The sequence below is a fragment of the Anthonomus grandis genome, chromosome 13 (assembly GCF_022605725.1).
Source record: "Anthonomus grandis grandis chromosome 13, icAntGran1.3, whole genome shotgun sequence".
NCBI classification, from domain to species: Eukaryota; Metazoa; Arthropoda; class Insecta; order Coleoptera; family Curculionidae; genus Anthonomus; species Anthonomus grandis.
In genome coordinates, this window is record NC_065558.1 from 16,500,269 (window position 1) to 16,518,962 (window position 18,694).

The 18,694-nt window shown below is 32.7% G+C and overlaps 1 protein-coding gene and 1 non-coding gene across 2 annotated transcripts; both read left to right on the forward strand.

The window, feature by feature from the left end:
* The first annotated feature begins 3,883 nt into the window (after positions 1 to 3,883).
* LOC126744290 (60S ribosomal protein L4) lies at positions 3,884 to 18,664 on the forward strand. Its single transcript, XM_050451670.1, has 5 exons — positions 3,884 to 4,045; positions 4,536 to 4,713; positions 9,105 to 9,846; positions 9,906 to 10,065; positions 18,486 to 18,664. Exons 1-5 carry the CDS (start codon positions 4,043 to 4,045, stop codon positions 18,618 to 18,620), a joined length of 1,218 nt encoding a protein of 405 aa, XP_050307627.1. The 5' UTR covers positions 3,884 to 4,042; the 3' UTR covers positions 18,621 to 18,664.
* Positions 8,961 to 9,032, forward strand: LOC126744328 (small nucleolar RNA SNORD18). The gene has a single exon (XR_007663115.1). It is a non-coding gene; the product is annotated as a small nucleolar RNA SNORD18 (small nucleolar RNA).
* Positions 18,665 to 18,694: the final 30 nt, after the last annotated feature.

Consider the following 18,694-nt stretch of genomic DNA (forward strand, 5'->3'; position numbering starts at 1 on the left):
AAAGACACCTTCATCTCTAAACCAGAGATACTTCATAAACTTGCGCTGAATGCGCTCAATATCATCTGTCAGGTAGCTATAAATTGGGTACCAAATTAGAGATCCGTATTCTATTTTTGAGCGTATGTAAGAGAAGAAAAGTAGTTTTAAGTATTAATATTTCCAAAATGCCGACAGCTTCAATAAATAAAACCCAACAATTTGGCAGAGTCAGAACTTTTTTTTGCTACATGCTTGGCGAAACTTAATTTCGCATCATAAGTAATTCCCAGATCAATCACCTGATCCACACTGCTAACACAACATTATTTGCTCTATAGTCAAAATTTATTGGCAATAGTTTTCTAGAAAATAAGAGAATAGAGCATTTATTAACATTTAAATATAGTCTATTGACATTGCACTGCAATTCTCTACTTTATTAAGATTTACCTGAAGGAATTCGCAATCGTCTTCAGTATCTATTTTTGTGAACAATTTTATATCATCCGCAAACAGTAAACTCTGACAAGACAGTAATTGGGCGAGATCGTTTATAAACAATAAAAAGAGAAATGGACCCATATTAGATGTTTGCGGAACTCCCGAGCACACTTCATATATAGGAGACTTAAAGCCTTCATATTCAACAAATTGTTTAGGACCTCGTAAGTAAGATTTTATTAAAGCAACTAAATCCTTAGAAAAACCAAAAAATGTTAGCTTATGAAGAAGTACAGGCAGAAATAAAGGTATATTACATCAACCTGACCTTTATTATCCCAATGCTGACACAAATACTCATTTAGGCAAGCCAGGTTTACTGTATACGAACGATTTTTGACGAAACCAAAATGATTAGGTGCTATGTCTAATTTGACATGGGCATATACTCTATTATAAAGAACTATTATATTTAACTATTTAAGTTTGGAGAAATTACATAAGATCGATATAGCTCTGTAATTTTGAATGTCGTTCTTTGGTCCCTTTTTGAGTATCGGGGATATTCTTGCAGTCTTCTATTTATCGGAAAATACTGTTGAAGATAAGATAAGACTAAATATGTGAGCAATAGGCTCTGACAAAACGCGAATACATTCTTTAACGACAAGACTTGGTACTCTATCGGTACCGGAGGTCAACTTACTTTTTAGTTTATTAGAGGCGGTGACAACTTCATCTTCCGAAAAATTATAAGAGCAATTTGGAGAGTTATTAATAGTCTGGCTCGATTCAATACCAACATGATGGGTCCGACTCATTATATAAGCTTTGAAAGAAAGTTCCAAATGCATCAACAATTTGCTGTAGATCTTTTATTGTACGATTCTGAAACAGCATTACTTTGGGAATACGCGAAATTCCTTTCTTCTGCACATAGTTCCAAAAATCGGAGGAGTCTCTAATTCGATTTTCAGCTTATCGAGAAAATTCTAAAAAAGCAATCCTAATTGGTTCTTTAATATTGCTTCGAACTATTTTAAACTGATTTTCATAATAATGAGTTCTATATTTCTTGAGTTTTTTTCCGAATTAAATTCTTTAGTTTGATATTTTTTATGATATCAGAATTAAACTAGACTGGAAATTTATATTTTTTGACGATTTTAAGTGGAACTGCTCTATGAAATATTTCATTAAGTGTACTGTAAAACTAAATGTTATCGTAATAGTTAATAAACATTCTGTGAAGATTCTGAAATATTTGAGAGATTATCTGTGTAGGCAATTTTGATATTCCTATAACATTTTATTGTAACATATGCGTAAGTTCTGAAAACTGGAGTCCCCTTTTAGGGTCAACATTGGGTCCAATGTTTTCTTCAATTTATGTAATTGATCTAAGTTTTGATAGAAATGCCAAGACACCACATTTAATACTGTCAGAAGGGTGCTTGATGATGCCAGGAAAACACAATCAATAGCAAAGGAATGTTTTTCTGCGAATAAAAAACGATAAGCTTCTCACTGACTTAAGAAGTGTTACACCCAGAAGCAATAATTTCTCTAATTTAGTTTTTTTTGGCAATGAGGTAGTCTTACATCAAGAATGAAACGATAACATATGCAAGAATTTTTATAGACAAGTTATAAGAAAAAAATTATTGATGTTTTTGGCGACCCTGCAACTGGTTACACTCCTGTATATATCTAGGCATCGACAAAATAAGATGATCGATGTCTGGTTGCGGCACCTTATTCCTAGCAACTCAAACTTCATGAATTAGCTGTGTTAGAGCACAGAAGTATATATACATTTGTGTAAACAAGAAAAAGGACTTTGCACCCTAGATAAGGCAGTAAAGTGGTTTTGTAGAACATCATTAACATAACGCGCAGCAGTCATATTGCCTTGAACAAAGAGAAGCGGTGATCGGCTACCATAGGCAATACGTCAAAACCTCCAATTGTCATTGTTACTCCAACAGTCCTATGTCATATGCCTGTTAATAGCAAATCCATGCCTGTTATTAGCAAATCCAATGTCACGCTGTTCTCGACAATGGCGAGAACCGTTACCCTTCTACGGCCATTGTCCATACCTAGAGAGAATTTTAATTCAATTGCGAAGACAAAATAACATTATGCGTTCCAATGTGCCGTTCCCTGCTCCAGTTAAAAGGTTGACGACAGTGGTCCGCAGTCAGAGGAAGCACGAACCGTGGATGGTATGAAAAAAATCCAAAGGATCGAATGCGATACAAGAATGTACGCATAAGAACAGGTCTAACCTTCTTCTCCAAAGCATTGGTCAGCGACCTGACGCGTAGTAGCAAAACGGTCTCGTTGTTACTATAGCATGGTTTAAATATATTCATTATGTTGCCGAAGAACCAAGTTGAAGAAATTATTCCTTCTGGGTGTAACACTTCTTATGTCAGTGAGTATAAGTTTATTCAATGCAAGAGTTAATAATATTTAGCAATAAAAGAACTCCTATAATCCTCTTGTACAGTTGCATTAGTTCCAAATTCCCTTATCAATCTTTATATATCTGCAATATGAAAGCTAAATAAAGAGGTACCCTTAAAACGATTCTTATCAACAATTTTTTTTAGTTTTGGTCCCCTCCTTTCTTAAAAGAGGCTACGAAAAAATCAGGTATTTCAGAAGCAGTTCCAATATTCTGAGGTATTTCTACAGACTTAGATTTTTTTACGTTTAACCAGTAGCAAACTGGCCGTACAGGATGATGCCTTTTGGCCCACCTAACAATGCAAGATATCTTTCCTCCTTCAGTCTTCTTGATCATATAGTAAAACAGTTATTCGACACTTGTTGTGAACAAATGCCTGATCATGCCTGTAGTAATTCTGAGGACAAAAAACAGATTTAGTGCTGTGGTTCAGGCGTGATACTCGAACACCGTACAGACTTTCACATTTATATGTATATAGAGATAAATATACAGAGTGTTCTAATAAAAAAAACAAAAGGCTGAATTATATCTTAAAAATAGTAAATATGTAACAAAAATCATACACTACACTACTATGTTCTACAAAAAAAGATATAAGAATATTATCTTAAATTTTTTCAAAAAGTTGAATAACAGAGTTAAGTAGGGAGATCCTAAAATGCAACATTTTAAAAAATATCTTAAAATTGCAAACAACCTGTATCTTAAAACTAAAAGTGCTACGGAAATTTTGTTATCGGCATCGTCAGCTTTAAGAAAAAATAGCACATTATCGCGAAAACCGCATCCCGTCAACGTTAAAAAAAACGCAAAAAAACCTTGTAAGAGTACCCATGGACCACCCTGTAAGAAACACCAACGAAAAACCAAAAATTCATCATGAATAAAACTATTACACAAATATATAGATTGGTGATTCTCGCGTGGCATCAATCCGGCTTCACATTCTATTGTTTTGTTACCAGTCCCCTCTTCTACCTTGGCTTAGCAATGGATCAACCGGAAACTGGTGGCGCCCATTGACAGTTCTGATGCACTAAATACTTGCTGTCTCTTGTCAACAGCGTCAACTTTCTTTTTTATGGTGGACGTCGGGTCCGCTCAATGTGCGATTGTAGGTAATAAGTTTTTTTAAGGAAAATGGTAAGTAGTTTTCCTAAATCCCCTTAAAATTTGTTGCTTGAACTATTTCCCATAGAATATTTTACCATAAGTACACTCACATAACGCAAGAGCAGTTTATTTGGGCATATATAACACGTGTTGTTAGAAGGGTTGTTTCATACAGATTGTCTTAAGAAAAATAGATTTTGAAGTATATTCGCGGGTTCTTCATAAGGTAAGACCCAACTTTTAACTTATTCTACCGAATCGAATTGAACTATCCCTGGTTTCGATAAAAAATATGTAATTAATTTTGGAAATTATAACCTCAATTTTGGATATTCAACATGAGGGGGTCATCTGTAAACGTATTTTGTGAGTGAATTTTCTTTATAATGATGATTATGTCTTTTGGTCCGTGTTTATGAATCTTAGTGATTTTTCTTTCAAAAGCACTGATATGAAGCAAAATTCATATCCAACATGCTTCTTTATACAACATAAAATACATTGATAAAATCCCCTTTAGGCATTGTCCACTGCGCGCCCACTAGTAAGTGTTTATGATGAAAAATCCGAAGCAAAAGGCACCAGCATTGCTTTGCCAGCAGTCTTTAAGGCTCCCATTAGGCCTGATGTAGTCAACTTTGTGCACCAGCAGGTGTCGATGAACCATCGCCAACCCTATTGTGTCAGTGATAGGGCTGGTAAGTTTTTAAATAGTTTTTAAAATAATATATCAGTTTGTATAATTATAAGAATATGTCATTTTGTGTAGTGGTGATATAATGAAGACTTTTGTGTTTTAATTAATTTTTTTTGTTTCATTAAAATAATATGCCAAAACAAGCACTACATTATTATAGGAAAAAGTACAGACAGGCAACAAAACAAGCTAAGAACAAATATTAATTTATGATTTCCTTCCAAAAACTCATGTGGAACATAGACAATAAAAATTAACAATTTACAAAAAAAAGTTCAATACTCAATACAAGCAATTTAAATCTTCATTTTAAGGTGATAGATGAAAAACAAAATTATAACAAAATTAATCATACTGGACCCAACTTTTCAAACATATTTCACTTCACAAATATGGATTTTTCTCACTTTAAATTTAGACCAACATATCTCTTGGGTAAAAAAAGGTGTGTAGCATTTATCAATTCCTTTAATATTTTGTCAGACCATCAGTTTGGTTTTTCAGGACTAGAGTCTTAACTACAGTTGCTACAATTTCTGTTTATACCTCTATTTAAACCATTTTGGTTTAAAATTCTGTATAATGATTAAAGATTTTTTTTTGATTTTACTAAAGTATTTGATACTTTAAACAACACTATGCTTCTAAGTAATGCTCTTCATTATGGTGTAAGAGGATATGCCTATAGATGGCTTGAATCATATTTGTCAGACCAAATCCAGGTTGTAAAGTTGAGGAAAAATGGTAAGGTGACATTTTCTGTAGAGGTTGAAACTAGTGTTCGACAGGAAAGTGTCTTTGGTCCTTTTCTGTTCTTCATTTTTATAACTGATAGATACATATTCAAGATAAAGGACTAAAAAATGTCATTTGTCTTATGATATAAAACATTAAATAGGTCAGCTTTTCTTGTGCTCTGTACAGGAATATGAATATAAATGATATCTAACAAAGGACTATATTTAATTAAACCACATATTTTATACAAAAGACATATGCCAAGATTTCTTCTGTGGAATTGTAGTTTGGGAAGATGTTACAACAATGGCAATTCTTATTAATTTATATCTTGAACAGGGATTCATAACTTATACCCTATGTGTCCAAGAAAGTATTTTTTTTACTTATTCCTGTATACTTACATAAGTATATAAACATTAAAATTTAGAGACCAGACAAGACAAGTGTATTCTAGTTAAGACCTCACAATTGAGCAATAAATAATCTTTAATGGAAAAATATGATCATGACTAGCAGTATATATGCAAGCTAGCAAATGCATAGTTAATTTTTTTTACTGGTCTTAATAAAACAGGTTAAAGACCAGGTTTGTCCTTTTCTCACCTGTTTGGGTTGTCCAAGATAGAAGCTGAGGGAGGGTTTCAATACCAAATTTCTACAAGAGTCATCTAAATTTTTGGGCATTATCATTGATAAACATTTGTCTTTTAATAAGTAGATGGACTTAGTATGTGGCAAATTACCTCATAGTAATTATGCAATTTTTCAGCTTAAAGATTTTGTAGATACTGCTGCAGTATATTCTACTTTGGTCTATGGTTTGTTTGCTTGGGGAACTCCTGCTTTATTGAAAAGGTATTGATCTGTCAAAAACACATCTGCACCATGAATTGAATTATCTCCATGGAATAAAAATAAATAAAAATAGCAACTAGTAAATAAGAAAATTGTGATCCAGTTGTAGTTGAGCAGATTATCTGCTGTGTTCAAGATTCCAGTCTATCTTTATTGGTACAGGTTCAACTATGAGTAAAGCATACTTACCATCAATATCTCTTTTACCAATTTGGTCACATAGGTTTTATGAAAATAACTTTAAAAATTATTGTGATAAGTGGAAACATGTTTTTTAAAATTATGTTTTGGTAGATCTATAGCTAGAATAGTATTTTTGCAAACTTTGTGGAGACACTTGCCTATTTCCTCCTCCTGCAATAGATAGGCTGTTTGGACAATCAAGGAAATTTATTTGTATTAATATTTGTAAAATAAGAAATTTTTATCTTGTGCCAGATTTTAGCTGACATGAGTCAATATGTAATGTCTCTTCAAAATAAAAAAAGTCCAATCAATCTTATGTAAGCAATTATTACAAATAGGTAACAATTGTTTACATAAGATACCTTATCTCAAACTATTGAGCTGAATTTAAATCTTTTATTAATCATCATCAATTTAAAAATATTAATGTTTTAGAATAAAATTTTAACTATTGCAATGCCAAAAAGTGGACAAACTTACTGATACTGATAAAACAAGGATTTATCAGTATCAGTAAGATTTAAAACAAGATTTTAATGAAAATTAGATTTATGCAAATGCAGTATTTGTATAAATTATTAGCCAGCATTTCTATTATTAATATTAAGTAGAGCCCACACTGGTGTCCGCCACTTTTGTTCACTTCTGGCCAAACATTGTCTTATATGCACATTTACACTTTGCCATCATCACTTTTAGTAACCCTGTAGATGACATGAGTCTCACCATTGTCACCAATATGACCAATCAAGGCATACAGACGAGCCATTTTTTGTGTTGTATCTTTTTTCAGTTAAATTAGCTTTCTTCATAATAGTATATCGTCTTTGAAGCTTCTTCTCTTGTGATGAAAATGAAACTTTATATTAAAAGCATTTATAGACATTCGAAAAAATTGGAAACACTTTCTTTGTTCTTTAAGGCTAGAATCAAAGTATAAAATTTGGTAGAAAATATTGAGTATATTGTTTTTAATTTTTACTCTCCTTTTGTGTTATTTTAACATTTATGCTATTTCATCAATTGTATTTGGCATAGTTTGAATGGTGTAGGTGGCCAATGATAAATATGCAGAACAAATAAACCATTGGTGTCAGATACTACTGGCTCTATGTGAAAGAAGCCTAAGACAACAAACCTGTCAGGGAGTTTAGCAAATGATTTATGAAAGAAAAGAAAAACCATGAAGACTGTTTTAACAAGGTTGCAGTTAAAACAATATTTCTGCTGTAAATTTACCAGATGTGGCCAGAAGAACAACCCTGTTTTGATGGACTTTTTTGCATATTTTGGTTAAACTTTATAATAATATAGAAAACTGGATAAGGAATTTAAAACCATCTACTTTCAAAAATAAATTTAAAAGTAAACTGCTAGCTGACTTTCTTGATTCTTAATTTATTTATAAAACAAAAAAACATATTGGATGCAACTCTTGTTAAATTAAATTTAAATTGAAATATTTAGATGGGACCTGGGATCTCTGCGGGTGTGAATATATTTTAATCTATGTACATAATATAAGTTCTGAAAATTGTAAATGTGTTTCTTTGGTATCCATTGCTACTCGGCTACTTAAAAGTATTATTTATAGTAATAAAGTAGGTTATATGTAAGAATAGCTATTAAGCTAAATATCACTCATTCCTCTAAATTTGATTTTTTTAAATATAATTGTAATATTCTGCTGTATGGAAATAAAGACCTTTATTATCATTATTTTTAGTGAGATACAAAATCTTGATAAATTGGCCCACTTATCTGAATATTTTGAATTTTTTGTTACTTAGACCAAGTCACATAGTGAAAATAAAAAAAAAATTACATAAATAAAGAAAGTTTGAAAAGACAAAGTTATAGTTTAAATTGTGACACAATATCAGGGAACAATTAATTTAAAATAAGAAGTCTTGAACTGTCAATTCTTGTCTTCAAGAATGTGGTTGTGGTTTATTATTTGCTACAGCTTCGAAAAAGCATTCTATGAACTTCAGTTCCTGTGCCAAGCTTCAGTTAATATATTCAGTTAAATGATTATAACACATCTTGGGTTATTGGGGATAAATTCAGGTGAAATAATCCTCTCCACCAAATCTTTGTTTTTAATTTAAAATGTCCCTATAATAACAACCATTGGTTGGTGTAAAAAACAAGCTCTGAACTTTTCATTCACCAAAATGTAATTAGATCCTCTTGCAGATGTTGGCCTATATTTTAAAAAATTATTGACTTAATTAGGCATACTGTAGGCTACTGATTACCACTTTGATGAATAAAAGAACCCACCAAGGCATCTGAACTTTAAAAAAAAAATACATAATTATACAGTGTGTGACATAAAAAATGGCTCATTATAAGTAGACTCAATAGTTGCCGACAGTTATAATATTAATTCATTTGTAAAAATAAGCAATTTTTGTGCTATCGCCACAGTAAAAATGTTTATAGTTCTATGGAAATTCATTTTAGTCATGATGAACTGCTTTTGGTCCGTGTTTATGAATCCTTATGATCTTAACTTTCAAAAGCACTGATGTAAAAAAAATTTCAGACATAAAAAATATATAATGAGAACAAACGTGAAAAAATATCTCCTTTTTTATGTTTAAGGGCATCAAACATCTGCCGAATCATGGGGTACCGGTCGTGCCGTTGCCCGTATTCCTCGCGTCAGAGGTGGCGGTACTCACCGTTCCGGCCAGGGTGCTTTCGGTAACATGTGTCGTGGTGGACGAATGTTCGCACCCACCAAACCATGGAGACGTTGGCACAGACGCGTAAATGTAAACCAACGTCGCTACGCTCTTGCTTCTGCGGTCGCCGCGAGCGGTGTGCCAGCTTTAGTAATGAGCAAAGGCCATGTTGTTGATCAGATCCCGGAGCTCCCACTGGTCGTTTCTGACAAGATCCAAGAACTTAACAAGACCAAACAGGCCGTGCAATTCTTGAGGAGAATCAAGGCCTGGGCTGACATCCAGAAGGTTTACAAAAGCCAACGTTTCCGCGCCGGCAAAGGTAAAATGCGCAACAGGAGGAGGATTCAACGTAAAGGACCTTTGGTTGTTTACCATCAAGACCAGGGATTGATCAGGGCCTTCCGTAATATCCCCGGCATTGACCTAGTCAGTGTCGACAGGCTCAACTTGTTGAAACTTGCTCCTGGTGGTCATGTCGGTCGTTTCGTTATTTGGACTCAATCCGCTTTTGCCAAGTTGGACCGCGTCTTTGGTTCGTGGAAGAGCGAATCGCAAGAAAAGAAGAACTACAACTTGCCACAGACCAAAATGGCCAACACTGACTTGTCTAGGTTGTTGAAGGCTGATGAAATTAAGGCTGTGTTGAGGAAGCCCCAGTGAGTATTTTTATTCAAATTGTCCCTAAACAATCTATGTATAACGTTTCCGTTTATAGGAAGAAGGTGGTACGTCGTGTGCGCCGTCTTAATCCATTGAACAACGCCAGAGCTTTGGTAAGGCTGAACCCATACGCAGCTGTATTGAAACGTCAAGCTATTTTGGCTCAAGAGAAACGCAGTCTAGCGCGCGAGGAGGCCTTGGCTAAGAAACGTGGAGTAAGTTTATTAAAATTTGTTTTTTTTTTGTTGCACTTTTCGTTCCATTCTGGTCTTTTTATGACTTTAATGATCCAAACAGGTGCAAAATTAATTTTTGTGAAAACTTTTTTTTCTAGGAGAGTTAATTCCTTAGAAAAATATACAACACAATACAATTAATTGTTTTTTTTTGTCTTGTAGTATATTATATCTATGGTGAATTGGCAAATGAACATAAGTAATCTTTTTCTGTATTTTGTCTTGCTGCATTAATTGGTTCAATTAAATGTTTCAATTCAATATATTACATATACCTAATACAATAATTATACTGTACACAACTAAGTGACTTAACAGCTTTGTCTGTTATAATTATTACAAACTAATCTATTGTTTTTGACTCTAGAAAGAAAATCTTACCTAAATAAACAAACTAGAAACAGACATTCAAAAGTTCACAAAAACAAACCAAAATATGATTCTGCACCTCTAAACAAGACAAATCAGAACTTAAAAAATAAATATACATATTACATTTAAGGTTAAGATGCAAGATTTAAATTTATTAATAAAATAAAATAATCTTTATTGTATGCAACAAAATAAATTACAACTATTTTACATACATACATAGGTGGAAAGTACCGCTAGGCGTGTTTTAATAACCACCACAATAAATAATAAAAGGACATATTACAATATTCTTAAAAATCAAAATTTGAACAAAAATGATTCAGAGAACCATACCAGAATCAAAGTTACACCCGTATTAAAATATCAGCAATCTCCAAAAATTTTTTAAATTTATACTTAAAACATGCCTAAATCTTTAATTTCTGCAGGTATATGAAAGAACTTTTCAGGAATTCAGTCTTATGCTGGGGGATTGCCAGTGTGCTTTTATAGCAAATATTTACATTATGTGTATCTCCCCTTTGAATAAGGAATTCTGACAGATATTCTGGTTCATGAAAATTAAGTAATTTATGTAGCTTATACCCAGTGCAGCTTATGCCCAAAAATCTTCTTTGGGCCATATTAAGACTATAGACCTGCTTTACATGCTCACTCACATGAACCCTCCGAGGCAAATTCTAGTAAATCTTACACAGGAATATTTAATTTTCTGGATTTTATATTTATTTTATTCAGTTAGAAAAGGACCATATACAATATTTAAGTATCCAGCAATACTAAGCACTAAACTCTCTGTAAGGATTTTTTTTGTACTAGCAGGCAAAATATCCTTAAATTCATATAATGACTTTAATTTATAATATGACTGTTGACAGATCTTATTTACATGCGCATTAAATGACATTCGATTATCCATACAAAGGCCCAGGTTTTTTACTTGATCTACCCATTCCAATTCAACACCATTAATATTTAATTTACTTGGTGCTCCTTTATTCGAGGTACTTTCATTTCTTGAGAACAGGATTGCCTGTGTTTTACCAGAATTTATAAAAAGTGAGTTTTTGTCAGCCCAATCAGAGATCCTCTGTAAGTCAGCATTAATTAAATCTAATATCCATTAATATCTAGGTAAATATATTCTTTCACTCTTTTATTTATTTTTTTGTTAAATTTGTAATTGCTTTAGTTTTGTATAGTCAAGATACTTCAAATTAATATTCCTAATGGTTAGAGGGAAAGAAACACAATTATTTACACTATTCCTGGTAACTTGTGCATCTTTTAGCTATGTCAGTATTGTGTACCAGAAAACACGCCTGTATTAAAAGACGATCCACACCAAATATATCCCTATATAATAGTTCTGTTTGGCTCATTTTATTTTTTTAAATACAGTGATAGACCTCAATAATCCGGACATATAAAAACTGCGTTGATCCGGATAGTAAATAATTCGGATTACTGAAGCAAAAAGTTTTAATTATTAAAAATATAAACATTTAACATAAAACATCTAGAAAACATTGTACAAATGATATTTATGAAAATATTATAAAATTAAACATATTGTATATTATTTTGTGCAGTAATTTGTCATTTTTCTTTACTTAACCCTCTTCTGGTTCATAAGAAATGCTGTTTCTCTTAATCTTTGAGGTACCAATATATCATGTAGTGGAATATTATTTTCCTCTGCCCACTTTATGCACATATTAAAACTTTTTTGCTGCCACATCATTTTTAACACGATTATTATTATTTATAATGTTTAACTCTGGACCTTCATCATTATCACTATTGTACTCTTCAACTGTAGCTTCCATGTCCAGTTCTAGTGGTAGTAATTCTTTGTCATGTTCAAGCCATGCATATTTCAGTGTTCGTAAGATCTTGTTCAGTAAGGACATTTAGAATGTTGGAAATATATAACAACTATTTAAATAATAATAAAAAAAAAATCATGAACAATAAATTACCCTCAATTCCCTCATTCTATGAAACCAAATTTCATTGTAGTTGACCCAGAGGAATTAGATCTTCTGCATCATAATCAGTGTCTTCGATGTTTCTTTCTACATGAATCATAATTTTGTGCTAGTACTTCTCCAAAACTTCAGGAGAGACCTTTTCCCACGCATTGAATAGCAGACATACCGCATCTCTCAAGTTAAAAGTTTTTATAGAATATGGGCTAAAGAACTCTTGCGGTAAAATAACTTTGTTAGCCTGATCGCACTTTGGTCCATAGGTTGCAACAAAAATTTGTCCATCCACACTAGTAAGCTCTTCTACACTTTCATGGCTCAATGTAATATCGACGATTAAGGAGAGCTATTTCAAGCAAATTAAGACTTCTTAAATGACTTTTAACTTGAGGAATAAATGAAGAATGAAACCAGTTTAGAAAAATCTGTGTAGTTATCCACAGATTGGTAGAGGATTTGTATTCAAGTAGTAAGTTCAGATTTTTTAATGCCCTTGGATTTCTTGCTTTAGATCCTATCACCATAAGCTTTAATTTTTGTGAACCACCAACATTGCAACATGCTAAGAAAGTAAAACGTTCTTTTCTTATTTTTCGACCTGGAGCGGTCTTTTCTTGGGAACGAACCAGTGTTTTTTCAAACAACATTTTCCAATAGAGAGCTGATTCATCAGCATTGTATATTTATGTAAGTGCGAGTTTCAGTTGTTTTATCTTGTCTTTAAATGTAATTAACAAAAGGTTAACGACATTTTGGCTATTAGATAGTTTTTCCCCACATACTTTGAAAGCTCGAAGCCCATGTCTTTTTTTAAAATTTGAAATCCAGTCCCTGCTGGCAGTAAAATTATCATTTCCATATGATTCCATATAAAACTGTTTTGCTTTGCCAGACAAAACTTCCGTAAGAAATTGGAATGTGTCTTGATCATTGGATACAAAACCATGAATACATAAGATTTTCCATTTTCGGATATTCGTAAAGTTTTTCGGGAATTGGGTATGGAATCACATTTACCAATAAGGCTACAAAAATAACACAATCTTTAAAAAACTTGAATTATTCAAAAAAATATGCCTACTTCTTGATCTTGTTTTTGTTTCTTTTTATATCCGAAATTATTCATGTTTCTACCCGGTATTCATTTGCTAACATTTTTCCACTTTCACCACGGTCTAGTCGGTTTTAATGATATCGGTTTTTGTTGTATTGACAACGTTATATGTTTCCTTTTTGATGGCTTTATAATATTATTTATAAATATTCAAATACAAATAAAAACGCGATACGTAGCAGTCAACTCTAACAGAACAACTCAGGTAATATGCTTCATGTGAAGTTCAGATTTCAGGCTCAAGCAAATTTGCATAATTTGAAAAGGGAAATCCCACAAAACATACCAATAGAATTCTGATTTGCTATTTGAACCAAAAAAGACTCTAACATCCGGAATAGAAAATATTCAACGCAATCGCGAAATGCTTGGCCGGACTATCAAAGTATCCGGTTTTACTAAGGTTCAGATTATTGAGGTTGCACTGTATAACTTATGTAGTTCTGAACTATTTATAAGTAACTAAAGATTCAACTAAGAAGTGCTTAGAATATCTCAAAGTCAATAAAATTTTTGAATTAAATGCCTCATTCTGCCTGTAAGACAATTAATATGTTTTCCCAATTTAAGATTTTGGTCTAGTCCAAGTCCCAAATATTTAGTTTTTCTTACTTCACAGATTTACTGACTTCATCTAAACTGATATTGTTAAAAGGCCTGTTAACATTTTAAAGAAAAAGCAATGTAGTTTGTTTTTTCCACGTTGATTGTGAGAGTCATTGCACAATGTCTTCCTGGCCTCCTGCCCATTAAAATGAGTGCAATGTCGTCAGCAATTGACAATACTTGACCCGACAAAGAAAGTTCGAGAAGGGGATTAAGATACACTTTAAAAAGAAGAGGCCTCAGTATTGTACCTACAGGTACTTCTGATCCACCTGACCACTGAAGGGTCACTATAGGCCTTTTTCAATTTAAGGATCTCAAAGTAACTTCCCAAAAGGCTCAACACCACACCTTTAATGCTTCAAAGTTTGTAGCAGGTTTTCATGAGGTATGATGTCAAATGTCTTTGCCAGATCAATGAAGACCGCAATCCATTTTGTCTTTATGTTCAAATTCTTTGTGATTTCTGAGGTGAGTTTCTGAAACATGTGCAGTACTCCGTCCCTCAGTAAATCCAAATTGGTTTTCTGATAAAATATCAAGTTAATTCAAAAAGTTAGTTAATCAATCCCATACATTTTTGCAAACTTATTTATCATACTTTTCAGGCTATAGTTTTCAGTTTTAATAATTGATTCTTTTTTTATAAATAACAGTCATTAATGATTGCTTAAAATAATTTGGTGTGTGGGCATTGATATTAGGATTTTTTAATAGTGTCAAGTTTAACAGTTTTTGATAAGCATAATTTGATATTATTTTTCAAAAAAAAAAGCCTTCTAATACAATTATTCTAATAAAATAATTATAAAAATTAAAATTAACCATTAAAATAATTCTCTTAATCTAAATAGTTCTCTTATTAGGAAAACAGCTCAACTAGCAGGAAAAATTGACCTTAGAGTACAAAACAGCAAATCTCATCCAAAAAAATGCCATTGAAGGTTATTGAAATCATGTATAATAAATAGCATAAATAAATTTACACTGTATTAACCTTACTCTTGAGGACTTAACAATACAGGACCATTAGGTCTAAAGTCATATAATTATATTTGAGATATTTTTGGAATTTGTATGACATGTCAGTATTATTTAAAAAAAGCTTTCGTAAACCCTTTAAATAGCAGGACTTTCGTTCATTGAAGAGGATTTTTAAGATATTTTGCTAAGTTTGAAAAACTGTCTCACAAAGGGTACCCAGATCAGAAAACCAAAAAAGAAAAACAATTTAGTGCCTCTGTTACCCTTACTTAGTACCTTCAACTCTTAGACAATATAATAATTTTATTTTGACTTGAAGGTTAAAATAAAATTTTGTTTGTGTCTTAGTTGTATTTAATACAACTGAGTTATACTGTCAATTAAATGTACCAAAATAGAATAAATCATACTTAATAAGAAATATGAAAATATAATAAAAAAAAGGTAAAAGTAGTAAGATCCATACCATGCTTGCCTACATGCAACAACCATTTTTGTACAAAACAATACAGAATTTCGTAAAATTATTAATACCTAAATTTTCAAACGTCTTTTCCTCTATTTTAAATTTTTTGACTCATTATACTCGTTTGCCCACGCACCAATGTATATAAGTAGACCGTCGGCGATTGGCTTTCTTGGGTGCTGAAAATCCTTATGCATTAACATGCAATAGACATCATTCAGTTCAGATTCAGTAGTTTAGTTACCAGTAAAAACTTAATTGAATCTCCGTGGGGTTAATGCTTATCGCATTACTGCTTTGCGATGTTTTTACGACGTTTCGGTGTTGTATTCCAAAATACAACCGTTAATAAGATAGAAATAAAATCGTGCATTTCTAAAAGAAAAATTAAAATAATAAGTTAAAATGTAATGAAGCTATTCAAGAAATATAACAGGTTCGTAACTTAATCGACCTATGAAAAGTTCCAAGATACATGTTTTGTTTAAAAAAAACCCTTGTCTATTAATAACTCATGCACTAATTTTATACGGTTCTAATATTAATAATTTTCTCTCTCCCCTCACGTTTTGCGGCTGTCGGTGCCTGTATTGCCTACCCTTATATATTTGTATTTTCTTTTTTATCTGAATTATTGTATTGTATATACTATCCAGGTAGGATTTCAAGGATGCATCACAAGTAACTCCTTACTAATTACATATGTGGTATATTGTATTCTGTAAATAACTTTTTTTGGCAATTAAACGTTTCTTCTCTTTTTCTTCTAATAATAAATAATAATGTCTTTAATTGTAATTTACATGCTTTACAAAAAGTTGAAGGTACACTTGCTTACTTAGCCTACCCTATCTCAATGAATTGCAAATAAGTCCTTGGTATTCATACAAAAATAATTGAAAAAATAAAATTATGGGCAAATACATTTTTAGATAGTTGTATGCCCGATATATAGGATGTTAAAAAATTCGGTTCAAATATTTTAAGAGCGTATTGTGTCCCATCATCTTTGCACTGATTATTTCCGGACTAGCGACGATGGCTCTTGCCGGTTTACTGACTTGGCTTGCTTGTTGGGTCTAGGCGCCTATCTTTTTTATTCTTTTGGTCGCATCGGAGTGCTTTATCTGATGAGGCTCGGAGCATGGGATTGACTGCCGGGACGTGGAAAGGTGGGTCATTTGGCGGCGTGGACGACACGCCCCCAAAAGCGAGAGTATGATCCGTTTGCCTTGGATCAGTGTTAGAGTGCACAATGCGTTTTGTTTTGCTTTTGATTATTTTGAAAGGATTTAATTTTTGCTTTTTATTTTATTTTGGGTATAATTAAAAGTAGAAGAGAGAGAGCAGGCTTGTTTTTGCGAGCACTTTTAAGAAAAAACGCCTCGCCAGGGACGGTTTTCCCTCCATTTTAATAAAAACTTTTTCAGTTCATCATTCTCAAGGGCCTTGACCCGTTCTTTAAATTTTGTGTGTTTTTTCTTTATAAACTCCTCTATGGTCTCAATGCGGCAATCTTCTCTGATTTCGATGTTTCTTACATATCTCGGAGAGTTTGTGATTAATCTCTGTGTTTAAGGTCTTGTTTTGAAATCTCTCGAGTTTATTTAAATTGGATTTAGTTATGTTTGTTAGCACACATGAGCCATAGAGGAGTTTGGGCCTTATTACTTGTTTGTAGAGCAGTAATTTGTTGTTGATTGACATTTTATTTTTTTGGCCCTAGAAAGGAGCCCCTGTATAAGGCCATTGCATTGGTTGAGCTGTCTCTTAATATGAAAATTGAAATTATTTTTATTGTCAAAATATACTCCTAGGTAACGTACCTTGCTCTTCCAGGGGATTTCAGTGACCAACATCACCAGATTAGGAATGTCGCGATCTACTTTTTTGGTAATTAATATTGCCTCCGTCTTGTCTTCATTGATCTTTATCTTCCATTTTTAGTGCCCATGCACAGAGTTTTTCTAAGTGGCTCTGAATGTATGCGTTTAGCTGATTCAGGTATCTGCAGCTGGCGAAAACGCACGTATCATCGGCGAATAGTGCCAAGTTGCGAGTAATGATTATTCTTCGGTATGTCCGCCTGGTATATATTAAATAGAGTTGGTGAAAGTGGGCAACCCTGAGGCACTCCCGCTTTTATTTCTCTATAAGGTAGTGTTTTATTTTCGATCCTTGCTGTGAAGGACCTTCCACTTATAAAACTCTTAATCAATTTTATCATACCGACGGACACACCGAATTTTGACATTTTAAATATCAATCCGCCATGCCACACCCGATCGAAAGCTTTCTCGATATTAAGTGTGATCATGGCGGTTGAGTTTCTCGAGTTGAAAGAATCAACTAAGCTCATGACAACATGAGCTTAGCAACATATCAACTTAACATATCAACGTGTGTCCCTCGGAGCTACAGCCCTGAAAAAATTTGCACCGAATTTTGTAACACCCTGTATAATAAAAAAAAAGTAGTAAGGTGAAGTTCGATAATAACAAGCAAGAAAGATTAAGAAAACATGAACGCAAGATTAGGGATGAGGCAGGAAATATATATAAATAAATGTAATAAATGTATATATAATAAATATAAATAAATGTACGATTTCCAGTAAAATATTTAAAAGTGCATACTTAAATTTGTCATGGGGAAGGAGCTTATTATCGAAGATATAGCCTCATTTGATATATCTTTGCTGATATCGAATTACAAAAATATTTTTGCTTCTTAGTTCTCTCTTTCTTTTGTGATTTCGATTTGTTATTGCTAGTTAATAATATTGACTTCGGCACCCAAAACTTTTGTTTGCCCATCCACTTGAAGTTGGTGGTTTCCACTAATTACTTATTAAATATTTCAGATCACGTTGCCTGAATCCAGCCCCGTTATTCGTTCCGCCAAAATGCAGAAAGCAAGGAGAGCCCAGATCTTAAAAGCTAAGAAATCGAAGCCCGCCCCAGCGAAAAAGGCTGCCAAGGCGCCCGCAAAGAAGTAGACATTTAAATCAAAGTTATAATAATAAAACGTTATTATAATGTATTAATTTTTAATTTAATTGAACCTTTAATC